This window comes from Acanthochromis polyacanthus, chromosome 13, assembly GCF_021347895.1.
Source record: "Acanthochromis polyacanthus isolate Apoly-LR-REF ecotype Palm Island chromosome 13, KAUST_Apoly_ChrSc, whole genome shotgun sequence".
NCBI lineage: Eukaryota > Metazoa > Chordata > Actinopteri > Pomacentridae > Acanthochromis > Acanthochromis polyacanthus.
In genome coordinates, this window is record NC_067125.1 from 3,701,581 (window position 1) to 3,724,514 (window position 22,934).

Consider the following 22,934-nt stretch of genomic DNA (forward strand, 5'->3'; position numbering starts at 1 on the left):
CAACAGTGAGACTGACATTTATCATTTAGTCTTTATTAAAGCTCAGTTAAACGGAGGCAGAAAGAAGCTTTAGAACAGCGTCAGTAGGAGACGGTTTCCAAAGCTGCTGGTCTTAAATCAGATTTATGGTTCAGCTGAGAGCTGACGGAGCAGAAAAATGACATCAAGTGATTTAACTCGACGTTAAAGGAGACGTATTTAATCTCAGGGTTTCTGTAGGACAGATTCAGAAGGTCTGGTGTGTTTTTAAAGGAATAACTCAACATTTCATTTGAGTCTTGAACTGGAATTGACTTGAAAATCTTCCCAACAGCACATCAAAAACTCCCAAAAATGGTTAGAAATGTTGAATTGTGGTTTAAAATGTTTTAAATTGTTCTATTACCTCGCATTGATTAGATTTTATTCATATTTACTAACTAAGTCATTCTCGGTCAAAGAAAACTGACTAAATTGGAGTTAAAGGTCTGTTTCCTGTCACATGGTGTCGTTGTTAGTTGTCACGGAGATCCAGCGCTGCAGTGGAAACCGTCATCCTGCCGGGAAAAAACAACAAAAACTACGAGAAGGAAACTCGAGTCGTGTCGGAGGTTCGAGTCGAGGCGATGACGCCTCCAGTCGAGTCACAGGCGGGGCGGTGCGTTCAGGTGACGAAACTAAAACTAGTTTGTTTTAAAGAGACGTTTGAAGCTGATTCTGTAAAATTCAACACTTTTGTTTTTTTGTTTTTTTTAGCTATCAGTAAAATACATAATTAAACGGGAACCCCTCTTAAAAAATACTATAATACTCTGTAAAATTAGTCAGAAATGTCAGGCTGATGTACATTCCTTTAACCAACCCGTCTCTTTACTGATCAATCAGGCCGATTGCGTATTTATACTTCAGAATGAGTACTTTTACTTGTACTGTAGTATTTTTATGGAATTTTTCTGGTCTGTGATCAGTTAATCCAGTTTTACTGCTGATGTCTGACAGGATCCAGATGTTACCGTCTGAACCTGCAGCGATCCTCTGACAGATTCATAATTAATCAATAATACACAGAAATCTGCTGCTGGAGTTCAGAATTCTGATTTCTTATTTCTGATTCTGTTTTCAGTCTCATGTTTAACTTCACAACCTGCACAGAGCAGAAGATCAATAGTTGGTAAATAGACTAGTTAGGAAACAGACCAGTAGGTAGACAGACAGGTAGATACACTAATAGGTAGACTAGTTGGTAGACAACTAGTTAGACTAACAGATAAACGAGTAGATAAACAGACTAGTAGGTACAAATGGAGATCTGGTTTTTGTTTTACTTCAATATGACCAGACTTGTAGTCATTTTCATCTATCAGCACTTTTTCATAAAAACTGTTCTTCTGTTGATGAAACAGGTTGTCATGGAAACGCTGCAGGTTCAGACTAGTTAAATAAATATGTTGTCTTTTATTTCTCTAAACTAAAATCTAACCAACAAACTGGTCCTGGAGACGTTCTCACTGCAACCTTCAGGGGGCGTCGTTGAATTTTCTGACTTCAGATTAAAACTGAACAGTTTGATTTAAAGCTCAGCTGCTGATCAGAATCAATCAATCAATCAGCTGATCAGAATCATCGGCTGCTGTCAACTTAAGACTCAAACAAACACGACAAGCTTTGGTCCGGACGTCTACATGCTAAAATAACCGAGCTGCACCTGAATGCACCGTCCATAAACATTCATTTTGGAGGGGTGGGTGTGTCCAGGGGAGGTGGTGGGCGTGGCTCAGCAGGTGATTGGCTGTGGTTCATGCATCTGTGATTCCTCTGCAGACAGATAAAGAAAGTCGTTTTAGCTTCGTTAAGCTAACATCGATGATGTGAGGTGATCTGCTACCTGTCCAGAGGAGGGCACTGTCCAGAGGGACGGGCTCTCAGACGGAGGGGGCGTGGCCTATCCTCGGCTGTTCGGTAGGCGGCTCATGCCGATCCTGTCGATGGGAGGCGGGTTGGGTCGTCGCCGCGGCAACTCCACCACTCTATTGTGGACAGGAAGTTTCAGGTGAGTTAGCATCAGTTAGCATAAAGAGCTAAAGTAACCTACAGCGACGAAAAACCAACAGGATGTTTTTACACAGCTTACTGTGTTTAAAACATCAGATTACTGAGCTGAGAGGAAAAACTAAAAAAGTGGAATCAGTCTACGTACTGAAACGAGTGAAATGATGTGGAACAAGTCTGCATAGACTTTAAAGGAGGGTGGGATAGGTCTACATACTGGAAATAAGGCAGCTACAAGAAGACTGTTGATGTTAATGGATGTGGGATTAGGATATATAATGAAATTTTAAAAAGCCTGGATAAGTCTACGCACTGAAACTAAAGCAGCTATAACACAACTATAGGTAAAGGTAGCACAGAAAGTCTGTGTATAGAAATTAAAAGAAGGCGGGATCTGACTATGAACTGAAATGTATGTGCATAAAGAAATTACTAACCCTGAAACAGTACAACTGAAATTCAATAATGTGGAACAAGTCTATGCCAGTTTAAAGGAGGATGGGATAGGTCTATGTAGTGATATTAAAGATGGTGGCACTGAACTAAAGGTGAGTACAATAAGAGTGTAGGAATGAAAGTAAGGTTATGTTAATCAGCACCCAACAGTCTGACAGTAAAAACTACATCTCGGGTGTCTCCTCCAGGTGTTTCCTACCTCTGCTTGTTGTTCGTCTGTTTGGTTTCCATGGAGCTGACCGACAGGCGGTCCAGCGGAGCGTTGTTGCCAGGGAAACTCCTCTTCCTCTTGGGCTCCATGACGTCGTTCTCCATCCTCACCAGGTCGTCCAATCGGAGCAGCTTTGCCGTCAGCTCCTCCCCCACCTTCACCCCTCTGGGGCGGGGTCTCGGCAAAGGCCGGTCTAAATGCTGGAACACAAGGACGACAACGAATTAGTCAAAAATCAGGGACTGGTCTATGTACTGAAATTAAACAAGGGCACACAAAAAAGACTATATGCTGGAATCAAATGAAAGATTTAAAAAAAAATAAGTACAGCTTTGGATAGGTCTATGTATTTAAGTTAACATGAAGTGAACATAAGATGGATAGGTCTATGTACTGAAATTTTAGAAGATAGTACTGAAACTACAGGATTCTGGGATATGGCTACATCCTGAGAGTAAACAGTAGACTGACTCGACCGTTCAACACTAGGAGAAGTTCAAAGAAACGTCTAAGATGTTGTTTTTAGACTCCACGTAGCGATGAAGACGTGTGAGGCGTCTCCTGAGTCTTTTATTTACGATGAGGGAGTCTCCTCATGGATAATATTGACCTCTGACGTTCTCTCAGGTTCTCACTTCCTGTCCGACGGATCAACTTTCCTCCAGACTAAACAGAAAACAGCTTCCAGCTTCTCTCCTGCAGCTTCACCAAACCTGACACTGACTCTGAGGAGCCGTCTTCACTGTCAGTAAGTTCTCCTAATAGTTCCTGTACATAGACCTATCCCAATGTCCTTTTTTCCTCAGAACATAGCCTTATCCCACCGTTATGTACGGATTTGTACCATCTGCTTTAATATCAGTATATAGACCTATCCCACCATTCCCCCATTTGTTAATTTCTGTCAATGGACTTATTTGGTTTCCTTGAAACAAAAAGAGGAGACTCCAAGGCACTCTCTAAAAAATATTAAGATTTAAAAAGCCTTTATTTAAACGGCATGGTCATACACCAAAAGATCTTTTGGTGAGTCTGCTGGTTGACACTACCTGCAGACTTTGCCTCTAAGTCCATGTGGCCGGTTCTAATTGGTTGAGCATCCCTTTAAAAGGGCCTACTGCAGCCTGACATCTGTTTGCATGACTTCCTGAAGAAGGCTTGATGCCGAAACGCGTAGAAGTTTTAAAGGTCTACATGACCATGCTGTTTAAATAAAGGCTTTTTAAATCTTAATATTTTTTAGAGAGTGCCTTGGAGTCTCCTCTTTTTGTTTCAAGGATTTTTTGAATCCCCTCCCAAAGAGCACCTCAAACTAACTCTGCCGAGTCCAGGTAGCGCTCCTTTTCTTTGTCTTCCTTATTTCGTTTCCTTTTCAGAACATACCTTTATTCCACATTCTTTTATCTCAGTCCGTAAACCAAACCCAACTTTTGGTAATTCCTGTAAGTAAACTTCTCCCAACCCCCTTGTTAATTTCAGCACATAGCCTGAGCCCACATCAGTTCATTTTGATAGTGGAACTGTATCTGCCTTGTTGAGTTACAGTACGTAAACTGATACCATCCTCTTTATTTCTAGTCAATAGACCTATCCCAACCCCCTTTTATGTCAGGCTTATCTCACCTTCATCTAACTCCTACATATGTCGCCTTAGTCGTAGTATTTCAGTAGTTTTCAGTAGTTTTCAGTAGTAGCAGTACTTTCGGTCGGTATACTTCAGTCTGAAAACATCCCATCCTTGTTTTATTCCAGCACATAGCCTTACCTCATCCATTTTATTCACAGTACTTAGATGAAACGAAATGTGAAACTTTCAGGATGTCTTTAACACATCTGGTTATTTAGCGTGTAAAAAACACTCAACAGAAAAGGTGTGCCTTAAAGGACGATGGGATAGGTCTATGTACTGGAGTAAAGCAAGGTGGAATAAGCCTTAAAGGACAATGGGATCTTCGTATGTCCCGGTAATAAAGCAGGTGATGTTGAAACTATTGGATAAGGCTATATACTGAAATAAGAATAAGGTGATAAAAATGTAAACTAAAGCAAAAGGAGGACGGACCGGTCTATGTACTGAAACTAAACACAGCTCAGCTCAGAGTCAGAACCTTTGAGAATCTGGCTTTCGGGTTGTCATGGTGACAGCCAGGTGAGTTCTGGTTACCTGGTCGCTGCCGTGCAGGACGGCGACGAAGCTCAGCAGGAAGCAGAACAGCAAACAGCTGCCAGACGACATCTGGAACGACATCAGACTTCACTGAATCCTGCGGGTTCAGACAATAAACAAGATGCATGTAAATTAATGTCATTTTATTCTGAAAGGAGCCAGTCTTTTTTAAAGTACTTTTGTTCATTAGTTGTACATTTTTACGGGTTCAGTGTTTTATTTTGACATTTAATTACACAATAAATGTGTATTTTTACTCTGCCAGGGAACGGCAATCGGCGCCTGTCTGTCTGTCTGTCTGTCTGTCTGTCTGTCTGTCTGTCTGTCTGTCTAAAACATTACGCAAAAACGGACCAGCAGATTTGGATGAAATTTTCAGGAAAAATTAGAAATCACACAAGGACCACCTCATGAAATTCTGACAGTGATGCAGCTTATTGTTGATGTGCAAAAAATGTCTGTTTAGTATGTCATCCAAAATATGGACAAAAACATCATAGTTTAGTACAGGGTTTGGTTTGTGCTGGTGCTGACAGGGGGTCTAATTTTGAAAATTATTCATCCTATTTCCTGCATTCTGGTGTAATTTAAGAGCATTTTGTCTGTTAAAATCTTATTATAGAGATAACATTAAGGGACAATAAAAAAAATTGAACTGAAAAAAAGCAGAACAAGGACAGGCAGTATTGAAAACGGTTCTTTATGTAAAATATGGATGAAAGTTCTGTGGCTGCATGAGCACAACACATTTCAGTATTTTCCATAAATATCTGCATAACTGAAATAACTCCAGCAACCACTTTGTAACATTTGTCTTGGAGGATTTTAATGCACTCGACAGCTTCAAGTTGACCACATCAGCAACTAAACAATAAAAAGTGCTGAAGCAAAAACAAAACATCTTCATAATTTAAATGATCCATTCACTGAACAGAATTACAATCAGACACTAAACTCTCTATTAAATGTAAAAACAATCCATGTGACTCTAAAAACTCAACAGCTTTACAAACTCTAAGATTAAACTCTACAAGGATCAAAAAGAAGTTGGACTTATGAGAGCTTTAATTATTTTTCATCTACTTCCTGAAAAGTTTGGTCAATAAAAAAGACAAAAATGAATATTTTCAGCTGAACTAAAGACAGACTTTGTGATTTTTCTGCTCACATGTTGTGTTGTTGTAAACTTACTCTTTCAACCCCCTAAAACCAGCGTTTGTCCTGTTTTTGCTCCTCGGCGACCCAAGACAGCTGGTTGTAATGTTTTTTGAGCAACACACCATAATACGACGTTTTTACAGTGAAGGTTCTACTATGGAACCAGTCTGACATGTTCAGGTGTTCTTTGTGTGAAAACTCAGAGATTTCAGGGATCAGAAGGTGGTTTTCATCTTTCTTTGTTAACTTTCTGCTTCAACTTTAAACTAAATTTCCTTCACTAAGCCAGTCCTCTGGACTTCCAGTAAGCTGTGTTCCTATTGGCTGTCCAGGTGGCTGCTTGGTGTCATCAGGAACACCTGAGCAGCTCAGTGTCTTCCTGCTTTATGTCTGCAGTCAAACATTTCCTCTGCTTCTCTTCACTGAACCGGGTTTGGCTCCGTTGCTTTAGTTTGTTCTTTAGGCATTGGCTTGCAGCTTCCAGCAGTAAAATCCTCTTTAATGTGTTTCTTGGTGTGTTTTAGGGCTTTGTACTGGATAGTTGTCTTGGTAAATGTGGTTCTTTAGCCACAGTTAGCACATGGTGCTAATATGTGCAGTGATTAGTGGATTTGGTGCAGCTGAGTTGTGTCTTTATCTTGGCTGTAGTGAGTCTTTAGAGGTTTTTGGTTGTTTGTGAACCAACGTTGGTTGTCCAGAAGGTAAGAGTTCCTGTCCTGATTCTCTGTTTAAAGAGCTTCTCTGGTAGGCTGCAGGAGACTTTAGCGTCTGGGTTGTGCTAGCTTGGTTTTTGTACGGTTTCATTTGGACGACTATCTTGAGGCGCCTCCATGTGGTTTAGTGAGGTTTTCTGGAACAGTTCTACAAAGCAACCTGCAGCAGAAGAGACTTTGAGAGTTTTTAGGAAGTTCTGGAGACCAGACTTTAGAGCAGCACAAACATTTGTCAGCAGTTTGAGCAGGAGAAGGTGAGCTTCAGAGTAGAAATGAGAAGGAAACCTTGTTGACCCGTGTGGTGAGGTCCTGTACCAAGAGTTTGAGCAGGTTGTGAAGAGTCTGTAGTTGTTTGGTCTGAAAGCAGCAGAAGAGTCGACTCATTAAAGGAGAAAACAGGAGATATTGTTGGTTCTTCTGTCGCTCTGCAGTTTCCTGAGACTGAATATCAAGTTTCTATTTTAAATGATTTACTGTGTGAGCCCAAGAAGACTTCAATAAACTCCCTCCATCCCCTGAACACAACACTTTTTATTACCATATTACATCTTATATTTTAAAGATGTTTCTGAGTTTTAGCAGTTTTTTTCTCTTTGCTTGTGTAGTTTTGTCATGTGTGAAAGGTTCTAAACAAATAAGTGACTAACTCATGATTGTGACAACAGAAGTATTTTATTGAGATTTAAGGGTTTGTATTATTTTTAAGGTTGAAATTCTGATGGAAAGAAAAAATTAAAGAAATAAACTACATTAAAAAGGTAATTAAATCAAAGGAAAAACATTTAATACAATAAAACTTAAAAAGAAAACTAAACATTAAATACAATTAAATTATATTAAACAGAATATTTAATTACATAATTAAACAGAAGATACAAAACATGTAATTATGAAATTAACCATTTTAAACAAAAATATTAAATGTTAAATATTTTTAGATAAACATTTAAAAAATACAAAACATTTAATCAGAAAATTAAATCTTAAAAACAAAACTTTAAATGGGAATTAAACAGAAAATACAATGAAGCATTTAAAAAGAAAATTAAACATTAAAAGGTGGTAAAACATTTAAAAAGAAAAACCTTAAAGATTTAATCTAAAAATTAAACATTAGGAAAGAAAAGGAAATTTATCAAACAAGCCGATAAAACATTTGAAGAAACGATTAAACATTAAAAAGACAAAACATTTCAAAATCAAATCAGACAGAAAAGAATAAAATGTGAGAAAAGAGCAAAACTAAACATTTAAGAAGAATCAAACTAAAGACAAAACATTTGAAAAGACACCAGTTAGACTTTAGAAGATCAAATTAAACAGAAGAGACGATAAAACGATGAAAAAGAGCAAAAACAGATAAAGGTCTTAAAGCGTTTTCTAGTCTGAAATGAAAACATCAAGTTGTTTCTTCAAACATTTCCTCTTTCTGTGTTCTTGGTTTGACTGTGGACAGATTTACTCAGAGCTCATTTCAGAAAACTGCTTTCCAGATAAAGTCTACTAGTAGTTGAAGGCATCGATCAAACTAATGTTACCTTCTGATCTCCACAAACTTTACTGTTCAGTGAAGAGAATCAAAGTTTGTTCAGGATTTCTAAAGAACCCACAGGTGAAGGTCTGAGAAGAACTCAGATGGATGTTCTAAATGTGAAATCAAGACTCATGGTCACAAGTTTTAAGGCTTCTGTTCACCACAAAGTTCAAACTAACACAGAAGTACTGAGAAACTTTGAAAACTTCAGTCCTCAGACTGTCTGAAGGTTCAAACTAACAGTGAACTACTCAGGAACTCAGAAGATTTCAGTCCTTGGACTGTCTGAAAGTTAAATCTAACAGAGATCTACTGTGGGACTTAGAACATTTCAGCCCTCAGACTGTGTGAAAGCTCAGGTCCTGAGGACTGGGGAGGTGTGGAGGCTTTGGAAAGTCTGAACTGAGGGTTCAACCCTCCAGCACAAAGGCTGAAGTCCAACCTCCTGAGAAAAACGGTTGAGCTGAGACAAAAGTTTAAAAAAAAACTCGAAAATGACCAAAAATAGAAGACTTTGCGCAAAAAAAAGAAGAATTAGTATCTGAGTGAGTAGCTCAGGGTGTAAGAAGAGAGACTACCAAGTGGAAGGTAGCAGGTTCAAGACCCACCACTGGAATTTTTCTTTCCGTCTTTAAGTTTTACAGAAAATTTAAGAAGAGTCTGCTCTTGAACCAACAACCTGCAGCTCTATAGACAAACCCTTAACTCACTGAGCTACAGATCAGGTAAAAGAAATAAACTCGTCGTCCCTTTGACATCGTAGTTTCCAAGTGACCAAATGGGCGGAGAGTAGGAGGAGAGGTGGGTGGCAGCCTTTTTAAATTGTTTACTTGAGATAACATCAATCAAACTGAAGTTGAGTGGATTTGACTCAGTAGAAAAATACATGACAAAACAGAGAAAAACCAAATGATTAGTGTTATTATTATCTCAAGTAAACAATAAAAAAATGAGTTTTCTGAAAACAGAGTTGCCTGTTTTTGCAAATGAACTCTTCAACGGTTCCTTCTATCTGACCTCATGTTTATTCGTTTTAGTGGATAAAGTTATTTTAGTTGTTGATTCGTCTCTTAAAAACCAAATAATAAAATGAATTAGTTAAAAGGATCTGTTTGTGTCTTTCTGGGTCTTGTTGTTTGAGTGAAGCATCTTTTTGTGTGATTTTGTGTCATTTTGCATCATTTTTGTGTTATTTTAGCATCCTTTTGTGTCATTTTGTATAATTTTGTGTATTTTTTCCTTTTATGTCGTTGTGTTATTAAAGCTTCTGTTTGTGCCTTTTTGTGTGTTTTTTGTGTCCTTTTAGTGAGTTAAACATTATTTTGTATGGTTTTGTATCTTTTTGGGCAATGTTTTGTCAGTTTTTGTGTAATTTTTGTGTCTGTGTGTCATTTTCATGTCATTTTGGTCATTTTATATCACTTTTGTGTCATCTTGTGCATTTTAAAGTCATTTTGTTGTCTTCTGTGTCAATTTCTTTACATTTTGTGTAATTTTTGTGTCTTTTGTGTCCTTTTGTATCATTTTGTGTCATTTTTGTGTTATTTTACCATTTTTGTGTCCTTTTTGTGTTGTTTTAGCCATGTCTATGTCGAAAAAAATGTGATTTTTCATATGTCGTAAAAACATGCCGTGTGATGGGGGAGCGTGTATAGCTCAACAGGTTAAGTGGGTGAACCATGTGTAGGGGCTGGTCCCCCACGCAGTGTTCTGGGTTCAATTCCTGCTTGTGCGACTCGTTGCTACATGTCTTCCCCCTACTGCTCTCTCATTTCAAATGAATCTCTCGACACTGCACCTATCTAATAAAGCCGGAAAATGGCCAAAAAAAAATCCATCTTTCATCTATAAAGAGGACATGAATCATTTAGAAGGATGAAGCAACACAGTTTTGTTGAGTTTCATGAAAATGTACATTTTAACCGATTCTTTATAGATGAACCAAATATGAAAAAAACGTCAGAGTTTAGTATGTCGTCCAAAATATGGACAAAAATGTCATAGTTTAGTATGTCGTCCAAAATGTGACCAATAATATCATAGTTTAGTATGTCGTCCAAAATGTGACAAAAATGTCATAGTTTAGTATGTCATCCAAAATGTGACCAATAATATCATAGTTTAGTATGTGGTCCAAAATGTGACGAAAAAGTTATAGTTTAGTATGTCGTCCAAAATGTGACGAAAAATGTCAGTTTAGTATGTCATCCAAAATGTGACCAAAAAGTCATAGTTTAGTATGTCGTCCAAAATGTGACCAAAAAGTCATAGTTTAGTATGTCGTCCAAAATGTGACCAAAAAGTCATAGTTTAGTATGTCGTCCAAAATGTGACAAAAATGTCATAGTTTAGTATGTCGTCCAAAATGTAACAAAAAAGTCATAGTTTAGTATGTCGTCCAAAATATGGACAAAAAAGTCATAGTTTAGTATGTCGTCCAAAATGTGACCAAAAAAGTCATAGTTTAGTATGTCGTCCAAAATATGGACAAAAATGTCATAGTTTAGTATGTCGTCCAAAATGTGACCAATAATATCATAGTTTAGTATGTCGTCCAAAATATGGACAAAAATGTCACAGTTTAGTATGTCGTCCAAAATGTGACCAATAATATCATGGTTTAGTATGTCATCCAAAATGTGACCAAAAAGTCATAGTTTAGTATGTCGTCCAAAATGTGACGAAAAAGTCATAGTTTAGTATGTCGTCCAAAATGTGACGAAAAAGTCATAGTTTAGTATGTCGTCCAAAATGTGACAAAAACGTCATAGTTTGGTATGTCGTCCAAAATGTGACCAAAAAGTCAGTTTAGTATGTCGTCCAAAATATGGACAAAAATATCATAGTTTAGTATGTCGTCCAAAATGTGACAAATAATATCATAGTTTAGTATGTCGTCCAAAATATGGACAAAAATGTCATAGTTTAGTATGTCGTCCAAAATATGGACAAAAATGTCATAGTTTAGTATGTCGTCTAAAATGTGACAAAAATGTCACAGTTTAGTATGTCGTCCAAAATATGGACAAAAATGTCATAGTTTAGTATGTCGTCCAAAATGTGACAAAAAAGTCACAGTTTAGTATGTCGCCCAAAATGTGACCAAAAAGTCATAGTTTAGTATGTCGTCCAAAATATGGACAAAAATGTCATAGTTTAGTATGTCGTCCAAAATATGGACAAAAATGTCATAGTTTAGTATGTCGTCTAAAATGTGACAAAAATGTCACAGTTTAGTATGTCGTCCAAAATATGGACAAAAATGTCATAGTTTAGTATGTCGTCCAAAATGTGACAAAAAAGTCACAGTTTAGTATGTCGCCCAAAATGTGACCAAAAAGTCATAGTTTAGTATGTCGTCCAAAAATATGGACAAAAATGTCATAGTTTAGTATGTCGTCCAAAATGTGACAAAAATATCATAGTTTAGTTTGTCGTCCAAAATATGTACAAAAATGTCATAGTTTAGTATGTCGTCCAAAATTTGACCAATAATATCATAGTTTAGTATGTCGTCCAAAATGTGACCAAAAAGTCATAGTTTAGTATGTCGTCCAAAATATGGACAAAAATGTCATAGTTTAGTATGTCGTCCAAAATGTGACCAAAAAAGTCATAGTTTAGTATGTCGTCCAAAATGTGACAAAAATGTCATAGTTTAGTATGTCGTCCAAAATGTGACCAAAAAAGTCATAGTTTAGTATGTCGTCCAAAATGTGACAAAAATATCATAGTTTAGTTTGTCGTCCAAAATATGTACAAAAATGTCATAGTTTAGTATGTCGTCCAAAATGTAACCAAAAATGTCATAATTTAGTATGTCGTCCAAAATGTGACCAAAAAAGTCATAGTTTAGTATGTCGTCCAAAATGTGACAAAAATGTCATAGTTTAGTATGTCGTCCAAAATGTGACCAAAAAAGTCATAGTTTAGTATGTCGTCCAAAATGTGACCAAAAAAGTCATAGTTTAGTATGTCGTCCAAAATGTGACCAAAAAAGTCATAGTTTAGTATGTCGTCCAAAATGTGACCAAAAAAGTCATAGTTTAGTATGTCGTCCAAAATGTGACAAAAATGTCATAGTTTAGTATGTCGTCCAAAATGTGACCAAAAAAGTCATAGTTTAGTATGTCGTCCAAAATGTGACCAAAAAAGTCATAGTTTAGTATGTCGTCCAAAATGTGACCAAAAAGTCATAGTTTAGTATGTCGTCCAAAATGTGACCAAAAAAGTCATAGTTTAGTATGTCGTCCAAAATGTGACAAAAATGTCATAGTTTAGTATGTCGTCCAAAATATGGACAAAAATGTCATAGTTTAGTATGTCGTCCAAAATGTAACCAAAAATGTCATAATTTAGTATGTCGTCCAAAATGTGACCAAAAAAGTCATAGTTTAGTGTGTCGTCCAAAATGTGACCAATAATATCATAGTTTAGTATGTCGTCCAAAATATGGACAAAGAAGTCACAGTTTAGTATGTCGTCCAAAATGTGACTAAAAAAGTCATAGTTTAGTATGTCGTCCAAAATATGGACAAAAAAGTCATAGTTTAGTATGTCGTCCAAAATGTGACCAAAAAAGTCATAGTTTAGTATGTCGTCCAAAATATGGACAAAAATGTCATATTTTAGTATGTCGTCCAAAATGTGACCAAAAAAGTCATAGTTTAGTATGTCGTCCAAAATGTGACAAAAATGTCATAGTTTAGTATGTCGTCCAAAATGTGACCAAAAAAGTCATAGTTTAGTATGTCGTCCAAAATGTGACAAAAATATCATAGTTTAGTATGTCGTCCAAAATATGTACAAAAATGTCATAGTTTAGTATGTCGTCCAAAATGTGACCAATAATATCATAGTTTAGTATGTCGTCCAAAATATGGACAAAAATGTCATAGTTTAGTATGTCGTCCAAAATGTGACCAATAATATCATAGTTTAGTATGTCGTCCAAAATATGGACAAAAATGTCATAGTTTAGTATGTCGTCCAAAATGTGACCAATAATATCATAGTTTAGTATGTTGTCCAAAATATGACCAATAATATCATAGTTTAGTATGTCGTCCAAAATATGGACAAAAATGTCATAGTTTAGTATGTCGTCCAAAATGTGACCAATAATATCATAGTTTAGTATGTCGTCCAAAATATGGACAAAAAAGTCATAGTTTAGTATGTCGTCCAAAATGTGACAAAAATGTCATAGTTTAGTATGTCGTCCAAAATATGGACAAAAATGTCATAGTTTAGTATGTCGTATAAAATATGACGAAAAAAGTCAGTTTAGTATGTCGTCCAAAATGTGACTAAAAAAGTCATAGTTTAGTATGTCGTCCAAAATGTGACCAAAAAGTCATAGTTTAGTATGTCGTCCAAAATGTGACCAAAAAGTCATAGTTTAGTATGTCGTCCAAAATGTGACGAAAAAGTCATAGTTTAGTATGTCGTCCAAAATGTGACCAAAAAAGTAAGTTTAGTATGTCATCCAAAATATGACGAAAAAAGTCATAGTTTAGTATGTCGTCCAAAATGTGACGAAAAAAGTCATAGTTTAGTGTGTCGCCCAAAATGTGACCAAAAAGTCATAGTTTAGTATGTCGTCCAAAATGTGACCAAAAATGTCAGTTTAGTATGTCATCCAAAATATGACGAAAAAAGTCATAGTTTAGTATGTCGTCCAAAATGTGACGAAAAAAGTCATAGTTTAGTGTGTCGCCCAAAATGTGACCAAAAAGTCATAGTTTAGTATGTCGTCCAAAATGTGACCAAAAATGTCAGTTTAGTATGTCATCCAAAATATGACGAAAAAAGTCATAGTTTAGTATGTCGTCCAAAATGTGACAAAAAGTCATAGTTTAGTATGTTGTCCAAAATGTGACAAAAAAGTCATAGTTTAGTATGTCATCCAAAATGTGACAAAAAAGTCATAGTTTAGTATGTTGTCCAAAATGTGACAAAAAAAGTCAGAGTTTAGTATGTCGTCCAAAATGTGACCAAAAATATCATAGTTTAGTATGTCGTCCAAAATGTGACCAAAAAAGTCATAGTTTAGCATGTCGTCCAAAATGTGACCAAAAAAGTCATAGTTTAGTATGTCGTCCAAAATGTGACCAATAATATCATAGTTTAGTATGTCGTCCAAAACGGGGGAAAAACATGATAGTTTTGTATGTCATCCAAAACATGGACAAAAATGTCATAGTTTAGTATGTCGTCCAAAATATGACCAAAAAAGTCATAGTTTAGTATGTCGTCCAAAATATGACCAAAAAAGTCATAGTTTAGTATGTCTTTCAAAATGTGACCAATAATGTCATAGTTTAGTATGTCGTCCAAAACGGGGGGAAAAACATGATAGTTTAGTATGTTGTCCGAAATGTTGAAAAAAACATCATAGTTTCGTATGTCGTCCAAAATATCTAAAAAAAAAAAAAATCATAGTTTAGTATGTCGTCCAAAATATGGACAAAAATGTCACAGTTTAGTATGTCGTCCAAAATGTGACCAATAATATCATGGTTTAGTATGTCATCCAAAATGTGACCAAAAAGTCATAGTTTAGTATGTCGTCCAAAATGTGACGAAAAAGTCATAGTTTAGTATGTCGTCCAAAATGTGACGAAAAAGTCATAGTTTAGTATGTCGTCCAAAATGTGACAAAAACGTCATAGTTTGGTATGTCGTCCAAAATGTGACCAAAAAGTCAGTTTAGTATGTCGTCCAAAATATGGACAAAAATATCATAGTTTAGTATGTCGTCCAAAATGTGACAAATAATATCATAGTTTAGTATGTCGTCCAAAATATGGACAAAAATGTCATAGTTTAGTATGTCGTCCAAAATATGGACAAAAATGTCATAGTTTAGTATGTCGTCTAAAATGTGACAAAAATGTCACAGTTTAGTATGTCGTCCAAAATATGGACAAAAATGTCATAGTTTAGTATGTCGTCCAAAATGTGACAAAAAAGTCACAGTTTAGTATGTCGCCCAAAATGTGACCAAAAAGTCATAGTTTAGTATGTCGTCCAAAATATGGACAAAAATGTCATAGTTTAGTATGTCGTCCAAAATATGGACAAAAATGTCATAGTTTAGTATGTCGTCTAAAATGTGACAAAAATGTCACAGTTTAGTATGTCGTCCAAAATATGGACAAAAATGTCATAGTTTAGTATGTCGTCCAAAATGTGACAAAAAAGTCACAGTTTAGTATGTCGCCCAAAATGTGACCAAAAAGTCATAGTTTAGTATGTCGTCCAAAAATATGGACAAAAATGTCATAGTTTAGTATGTCGTCCAAAATGTGACAAAAATATCATAGTTTAGTTTGTCGTCCAAAATATGTACAAAAATGTCATAGTTTAGTATGTCGTCCAAAATTTGACCAATAATATCATAGTTTAGTATGTCGTCCAAAATGTGACCAAAAAAGTCATAGTTTAGTATGTCGTCCAAAATATGGACAAAAATGTCATAGTTTAGTATGTCGTCCAAAATGTGACCAAAAAGTCATAGTTTAGTATGTCGTCCAAAATGTGACAAAAATGTCATAGTTTAGTATGTCGTCCAAAATGTGACCAAAAAAGTCATAGTTTAGTATGTCGTCCAAAATGTGACAAAAATATCATAGTTTAGTTTGTCGTCCAAAATATGTACAAAAATGTCATAGTTTAGTATGTCGTCCAAAATGTAACCAAAATGTCATAATTTAGTATGTCGTCCAAAATGTGACCAAAAAAGTCATAGTTTAGTATGTCGTCCAAAATGTGACAAAAATGTCATAGTTTAGTATGTCGTCCAAAATGTGACCAAAAAAGTCATAGTTTAGTATGTCGTCCAAAATGTGACCAAAAAAGTCATAGTTTAGTATGTCGTCCAAAATGTGACCAAAAAAGTCATAGTTTAGTATGTCGTCCAAAATGTGACCAAAAAAGTCATAGTTTAGTATGTCGTCCAAAATGTGACAAAAATGTCATAGTTTAGTATGTCGTCCAAAATGTGACCAAAAAGTCATAGTTTAGTATGTCGTCCAAAATGTGACCAAAAAAGTCATAGTTTAGTATGTCGTCCAAAATGTGACCAAAAAAGTCATAGTTTAGTATGTCGTCCAAAATGTGACCAAAAAAGTCATAGTTTAGTATGTCGTCCAAAATGTGACAAAAATGTCATAGTTTAGTATGTCGTCCAAAATATGGACAAAAATGTCATAGTTTAGTATGTCGTCCAAAATGTAACCAAAAATGTCATAATTTAGTATGTCGTCCAAAATGTGACCAAAAAAGTCATAGTTTAGTGTGTCGTCCAAAATGTGACCAATAATATCATAGTTTAGTATGTCGTCCAAAATATGGACAAAGAAGTCACAGTTTAGTATGTCGTCCAAAATGTGACTAAAAAAGTCATAGTTTAGTATGTCGTCCAAAATATGGACAAAAAAGTCATAGTTTAGTATGTCGTCCAAAATGTGACCAAAAAGTCATAGTTTAGTATGTCGTCCAAAATATGGACAAAAATGTCATATTTTAGTATGTCGTCCAAAATGTGACCAAAAAAGTCATAGTTTAGTATGTCGTCCAAAATGTGACAAAATGTCATAGTTTAGTATGTCGTCCAAAATGTGACCAAAAAAGTCATAGTTTAGTATGTCGTCCAAAATGTGACAAAAATATCATAGTTTAGTATGTCGTCCAAAATATGTACAAAAATGTCATAGTTTAGTATGTCGTCCAAAATGTGACCAATAATATCATAGTTTAGTATGTCGTCCAAAATATGGACAAAAATGTCATAGTTTAGTATGTCGTCCAAAATGTGACCAATAATATCATAGTTTAGTATGTCGTCCAAAATATGGACAAAAATGTCATAGTTTAGTATGTCGTCCAAAATGTGACCAATAATATCATAGTTTAGTATGTTGTCCAAAATATGACCAATAATATCATAGTTTAGTATGTCGTCCAAAATATGGACAAAAATGTCATAGTTTAGTATGTCGTCCAAAATGTGACCAATAATATCATAGTTTAGTATGTCGTCCAAAATATGGACAAAAAAGTCATAGTTTAGTATGTCGTCCAAAATGTGACAAAAATGTCATAGTTTAGTATGTCGTCCAAAATATGGACAAAAATGTCATAGTTTAGTATGTCGTATAAAATATGACGAAAAAAGTCAGTTTAGTATGTCGTCCAAAATGTGACTAAAAAAGTCATAGTTTAGTATGTCGTCCAAAATGTGACCAAAAAGTCATAGTTTAGTATGTCGTCCAAAATGTGACCAAAAAGTCATAGTTTAGTATGTCGTCCAAAATGTGACGAAAAAGTCATAGTTTAGTATGTCGTCCAAAATGTGACCAAAAAAGTAAGTTTAGTATGTCATCCAAAATATGACGAAAAAAGTCATAGTTTAGTATGTCGTCCAAAATGTGACGAAAAAAGTCATAGTTTAGTGTGTCGCCCAAAATGTGACCAAAAAGTCATAGTTTAGTATGTCGTCCAAAATGTGACCAAAAATGTCAGTTTAGTATGTCATCCAAAATATGACGAAAAAAGTCATAGTTTAGTATGTCGTCCAAAATGTGACGAAAAAAGTCATAGTTTAGTGTGTCGCCCAAAATGTGACCAAAAAGTCATAGTTTAGTATGTCGTCCAAAATGTGACCAAAAATGTCAGTTTAGTATGTCATCCAAAATATGACGAAAAAAGTCATAGTTTAGTATGTCGTCCAAAATGTGACAAAAAAGTCATAGTTTAGTATGTTGTCCAAAATGTGACAAAAAAGTCATAGTTTAGTATGTCATCCAAAATGTGACAAAAAAGTCATAGTTTAGTATGTTGTCCAAAATGTGACAAAAAAAGTCAGAGTTTAGTATGTCGTCCAAAATGTGACCAAAAATATCATAGTTTAGTATGTCGTCCAAAATGTGACCAAAAAAGTCATAGTTTAGCATGTCGTCCAAAATGTGACCAAAAAAGTCATAGTTTAGTATGTCGTCCAAAATGTGACCAATAATATCATAGTTTAGTATGTCGTCCAAAACGGGGGAAAAACATGATAGTTTTGTATGTCATCCAAAACATGGACAAAAATGTCATAGTTTAGTATGTCGTCCAAAATATGACCAAAAAAGTCATAGTTTAGTATGTCGTCCAAAATATGACCAAAAAAGTCATAGTTTAGTATGTCTTTCAAAATGTGACCAATAATGTCATAGTTTAGTATGTCGTCCAAAACGGGGGGAAAAACATGATAGTTTAGTATGTTGTCCGAAATGTTGAAAAAAACATCATAGTTTCGTATGTCGTCCAAAATATCTAAAAAAAAAAAAATCATAGTTTAGTATGTCGTCCAAAATGTGACAAAAACGTCATAGTTTAGTATGTCGCCCCCAAAAAGACACAAAACGACCACAAATAAATGACGTTGGATCAACTTCATCAATCATTAATAACCCAAATCCATGAATAAATCAAACTTTTTTATATTATTTTTTTGGCCTTTCTTCAGCTTTTTTATCAACAGGCATAGTGAAGGAGACACAGGAAATGGGGGAGAAGAGTCGGGGGAAGACATGCAGCAAAGGGCCATAAGCGAGACTCAAACCCGGGCCGCTGCGTCACGACCAGCCCTGTACACGAGTCACCCACTTAACCCGTTGAGCTATATGGGCGCCCATGAATCTCACTTTTAAGCTAAAAAATAACACTGAAAGACAACAGATGAAACCCAGATACCAACCCTAACACAAACACACACACACACTCTTCTATCCTCTGCATCGTCCGGCAACATCGGCTAATTTTAGCATTTTCCATCTCTGCAAATAAACGCCTTTTGACCGTCACATGCACGCTGGATGACGTGCGCGCACCTGCATTCAGCTCTCTTGAGAGACACACACACACACACACACACACAAAAAACACACACACATTGCTTCCTGCAAACAGACACACAAACACTTGTCAACATCAAATACACATTCCTGATGATGCATGGGCGTCTCGTGCACGTCAGTGCTCACACCCACACTGGTGCTGAGTGCTCAGTCATGCACGTGAGATCCCCCCCCCAAACACATACACACACGCACACACACACTGCAGATTCTTCCATTCACAAAAATTTCCTCCCTGGTGCTCCACACACCTGAATCTGAAAAATCTGTTTTTTATTTCATTTCATTTCAATTTTTACTTTCAAACCTACTTTCTGCTTCTTTTAATTCATTCTTTTTGTGTTTTTTAATTTACTGAAGCAGCAAAAATTCACTAAAATTAAAATTTCAGGCGTCATGGTCCAAATCAGCAGCAATACTAGCAGCAAAACAAGTCACAAATCAGAATTTAAAATCACAAAAACATGCAAAAGGTCCAGCAAGTCACTTAAAATCAGCAAAAATTAGGATTTAAAATCACAAAATCACACAAAAGATCCAGCAAGTCATACAAAATACGTAATAAATCAGCATTTAAATTTAAAAATCATGCAAAATGATACAAGAATTCCTTAAAAATCCACCAAAAAGCTGCAGAAAGTTTTTAAAATCTGCGAACCTAAAACAGCAGCTTGGCAACACAAAAGTCACAAAATTGCCTGAATTTGTTTAGTCCAACAGCAACTTTAAATAAAACACATAAATGCAGCTTCACACATTTTGTGCAACAACAGGTTCAATTATTATTATTAAAAATGATTATTAACAACAAAAAAGTGCTTTTATTTGAAGCTGCGGGCAGGAAAAGTTTAGAGAAGAAACATAAAATAAAACACCTGTGCACACCTGTGTCTCTCTCACACACACATGTAGATCTACACACACACACACACACACACACACACACACACACACACACACACACACACACACACACACACACACACACACACACACACACACACACACACACACACACACACACACACACACACACTCCTGTCTGTTACCTCGGCTGGGAGCTGGACCTCGGCTGCCTCGTCTCTGTTTGTCTTCTTCTGGCCTCACATCAGGTTTTATAGCTGCTGCTGGGAATCCTCCGTCCAATCGGGGGCCTCCGCTGCGATGACATCACGCCCTCTGTCGGGTCATAAGGTGATTACCTGTTAATGAAAGCTCCCGGGAGACGCCGCGGCTCGGGTTTTAACACAAACACCGTCGGTAACACAAACAGAAAGTCTTCACATGTCCGGAGCTTCTCAGATAAAATACTGTCAAAAACCGAAAGTATGGAAAGAAATGGAATTATTCAAGTCAAATGAACTAAAAATAAGAGTTAGGGGTCCAAAGAAAAAGATCACAAAGACATCAAACAACTACAAGATGACATCAAAATGACCACAGAGACAAAACAACTCAACAATGATGGAAAAAAGACACAAAACACCACAAAAATACAAAAAACAACTGTAGAGTGACACAAAATTACACAAAACAACAACAAACCAACACAAAACAACCAGAAAACAAACAAAATGTCCACAAAGAAACAAATCAACCTCAAAATAACTGTAAAGAGATGCAAAAGAAAACACAAATGACTGAAAACTGGTGCAAAACCACCACAAAGACAAAAAACTATCGCAAAATGACAACAGAGAGGTGCAAAAACGTCACCCAAAGAACTACAATCCAACACAAAACGGCCACAAAGACACAAAACTACATCAAACGACTCTGAAATGACAGAAAAACTATTACAGAGACACAACAACTGCTAAGATGCAGAACGTGAAGAAAAAAAGCAGCAACAAGGACACAAAACAACCTATATGCAACACAAAAAGAACAAAACAACCTCAAAGAGACAAAATGAAATTAAAATGACGGCAAAATGTCCGCAGAGACAAAAAAATGAAGAATGATGGAAAAGAGACACAAAACCACCAGAAAGACAAAAAACAACTGCAGAATGACACAAAATGTCACCAAAACAACCACAATCCAACACAAAATGGCCATCAAGCTATAAAACAACCCCAAAGTGACGCAGAATGTCCACAAAGACACAAACAATCTCACAATAACTGTAAAGAGATGCAAAGGAAAACACAAAATGACTGAAAACTGATGCAAAACCACCACAAAGTGATGCAATAGGATCACAAAAAGAAAAAAACAGCTGCAAAGACACACAAAACAACAACAAAACAATGGCAAAGACACACAAAATGACAGCAGAGCGATGCAAAACCATCACAAAAGTACAAAATAACCGCAAAACTACCTCAAAATGATACAAAATGGCCACAGAAAGACATAACAGCTGAGGAAAAAAATGCAAAATAAATACAGAATAGGCAAGCAATCCCAAAGTGACAAAAGACAAACAACCTTAGAACAACAATAAAAAACACAAAATGATTGTAAAGCAACATAAAAAATGACAATAAACAAACACAAGAACAGAAAAGACTGCAAAACTGCAACAAAGTGACAGAAAATGGCTAAAAATGACAAAATGACTGAGAAATCAGCAAAACAACTGCAAAAACACACAAAACAACAACAAAACAGCCCCAAAATGGTGCCGAAATAGACACAAAGATAAAAAACACTGAATAAAGCAAGAACAAAATGAGGCAAAACAGTAACAAACCCACAAAACAACGGCATAACTACAACAGAATGACAAAAAATGGCTAAAAAATGACAAAATTGCTGAGAAAAGCTCCAAAACAGTTGCAAAGACACAACAAAACAGCTGCAAAGTGACGCCAAAGTAATGCACAATAGCCACAAAGATAGAAAACAACTGCAACACGGCCGTACAGACACACAAAACCAAAAAAAACAACAACAATTTGATGAAAAACAATGTGAAATAGCCAGAAAGATATAAAACAAACCCCAAATTACACAAAAAAACAACCATGAAGTGATGCAAACTGATGTGTAGAGAACAGAAAACTGAACCATTGGTGATTATTTGTGTAAAAATATTCCTGTTGTGAGTCGATGAACTGATGTTTGTGTTTGAGAACCAACTTCAGACGTTAATAAGTGAACTTTAAGAGTTTCAAGCGTGTTTAGTTGAAGCTGTACTCAGAGTTTCTGCAGACTGAAAGTCCTTTGAATCCATCAGTACGATTAATAATAACTCCAACACCTCAGATTCTTGTTTTCTGGATCCAGTCGATGACTTTAAACTCTTTATTTTTAGGTTTTAGTGATCAGTGAATCTTTCCTGGTTCCTCACTGAAGCTCATTAACCGACATTAACCCGAAGACCAGCAGCTGTCCAATCGGTTCTACATGTGAGCCCCGTCTTCTTTGTGTTGCCGTTGCCGCGGCGACAGAACCCTCCTCCCATGGCGACGGGGCCCCCGGCAACCTCCGGGTCCATCCGAGGACGGGGGATTGGGTCATTGAGAAAACACACCTGGGTTAATAACGCTAATGACGCTAACACGCTAATAATGACGGAAACCGCTCGGTCTCCAATTAGAGACGACCTCTGGTGATGTCACCTTCCTCCCGGTTGCCACGGAGACACGGATTCAAGGAGCAGAGGCTTGGTCCAGGTTCTACCAAAGACTCGACATTCGCTCTACGGATTTACTGTGACTGAACAGATTTAACCCTCTGAACTCTCGTTTTTCTTCACTGTGGCTCATTTTTCTCTAAAATCTAACACCTCGATGGAAACAGAACGAAGAAT

The 22,934-nt window shown here is 36.2% G+C and overlaps 1 protein-coding gene across 1 annotated transcript in view; it reads right to left on the minus strand.

Moving 5' to 3' along the window:
- Nucleotides 1-17: 17 nt before the first annotated feature.
- The window catches only part of ostn (osteocrin), a 50,067-nt gene continuing 27,150 nt past the window's right edge, over nucleotides 18-22,934 (minus strand). Inside the window, exons 2-5 of the mRNA XM_051958071.1 lie at nucleotides 4,860-4,931; nucleotides 2,684-2,895; nucleotides 1,865-2,006; nucleotides 18-1,794 (exon numbers count right to left, since the gene is read on the minus strand). Coding sequence (XP_051814031.1) covers nucleotides 1,922-2,006; nucleotides 2,684-2,895; nucleotides 4,860-4,931 — 369 coding nt within the window. The 3' untranslated portion in view covers nucleotides 18-1,794; nucleotides 1,865-1,921. The remainder of the gene's footprint in view (nucleotides 1,795-1,864; nucleotides 2,007-2,683; nucleotides 2,896-4,859; nucleotides 4,932-22,934) is intronic.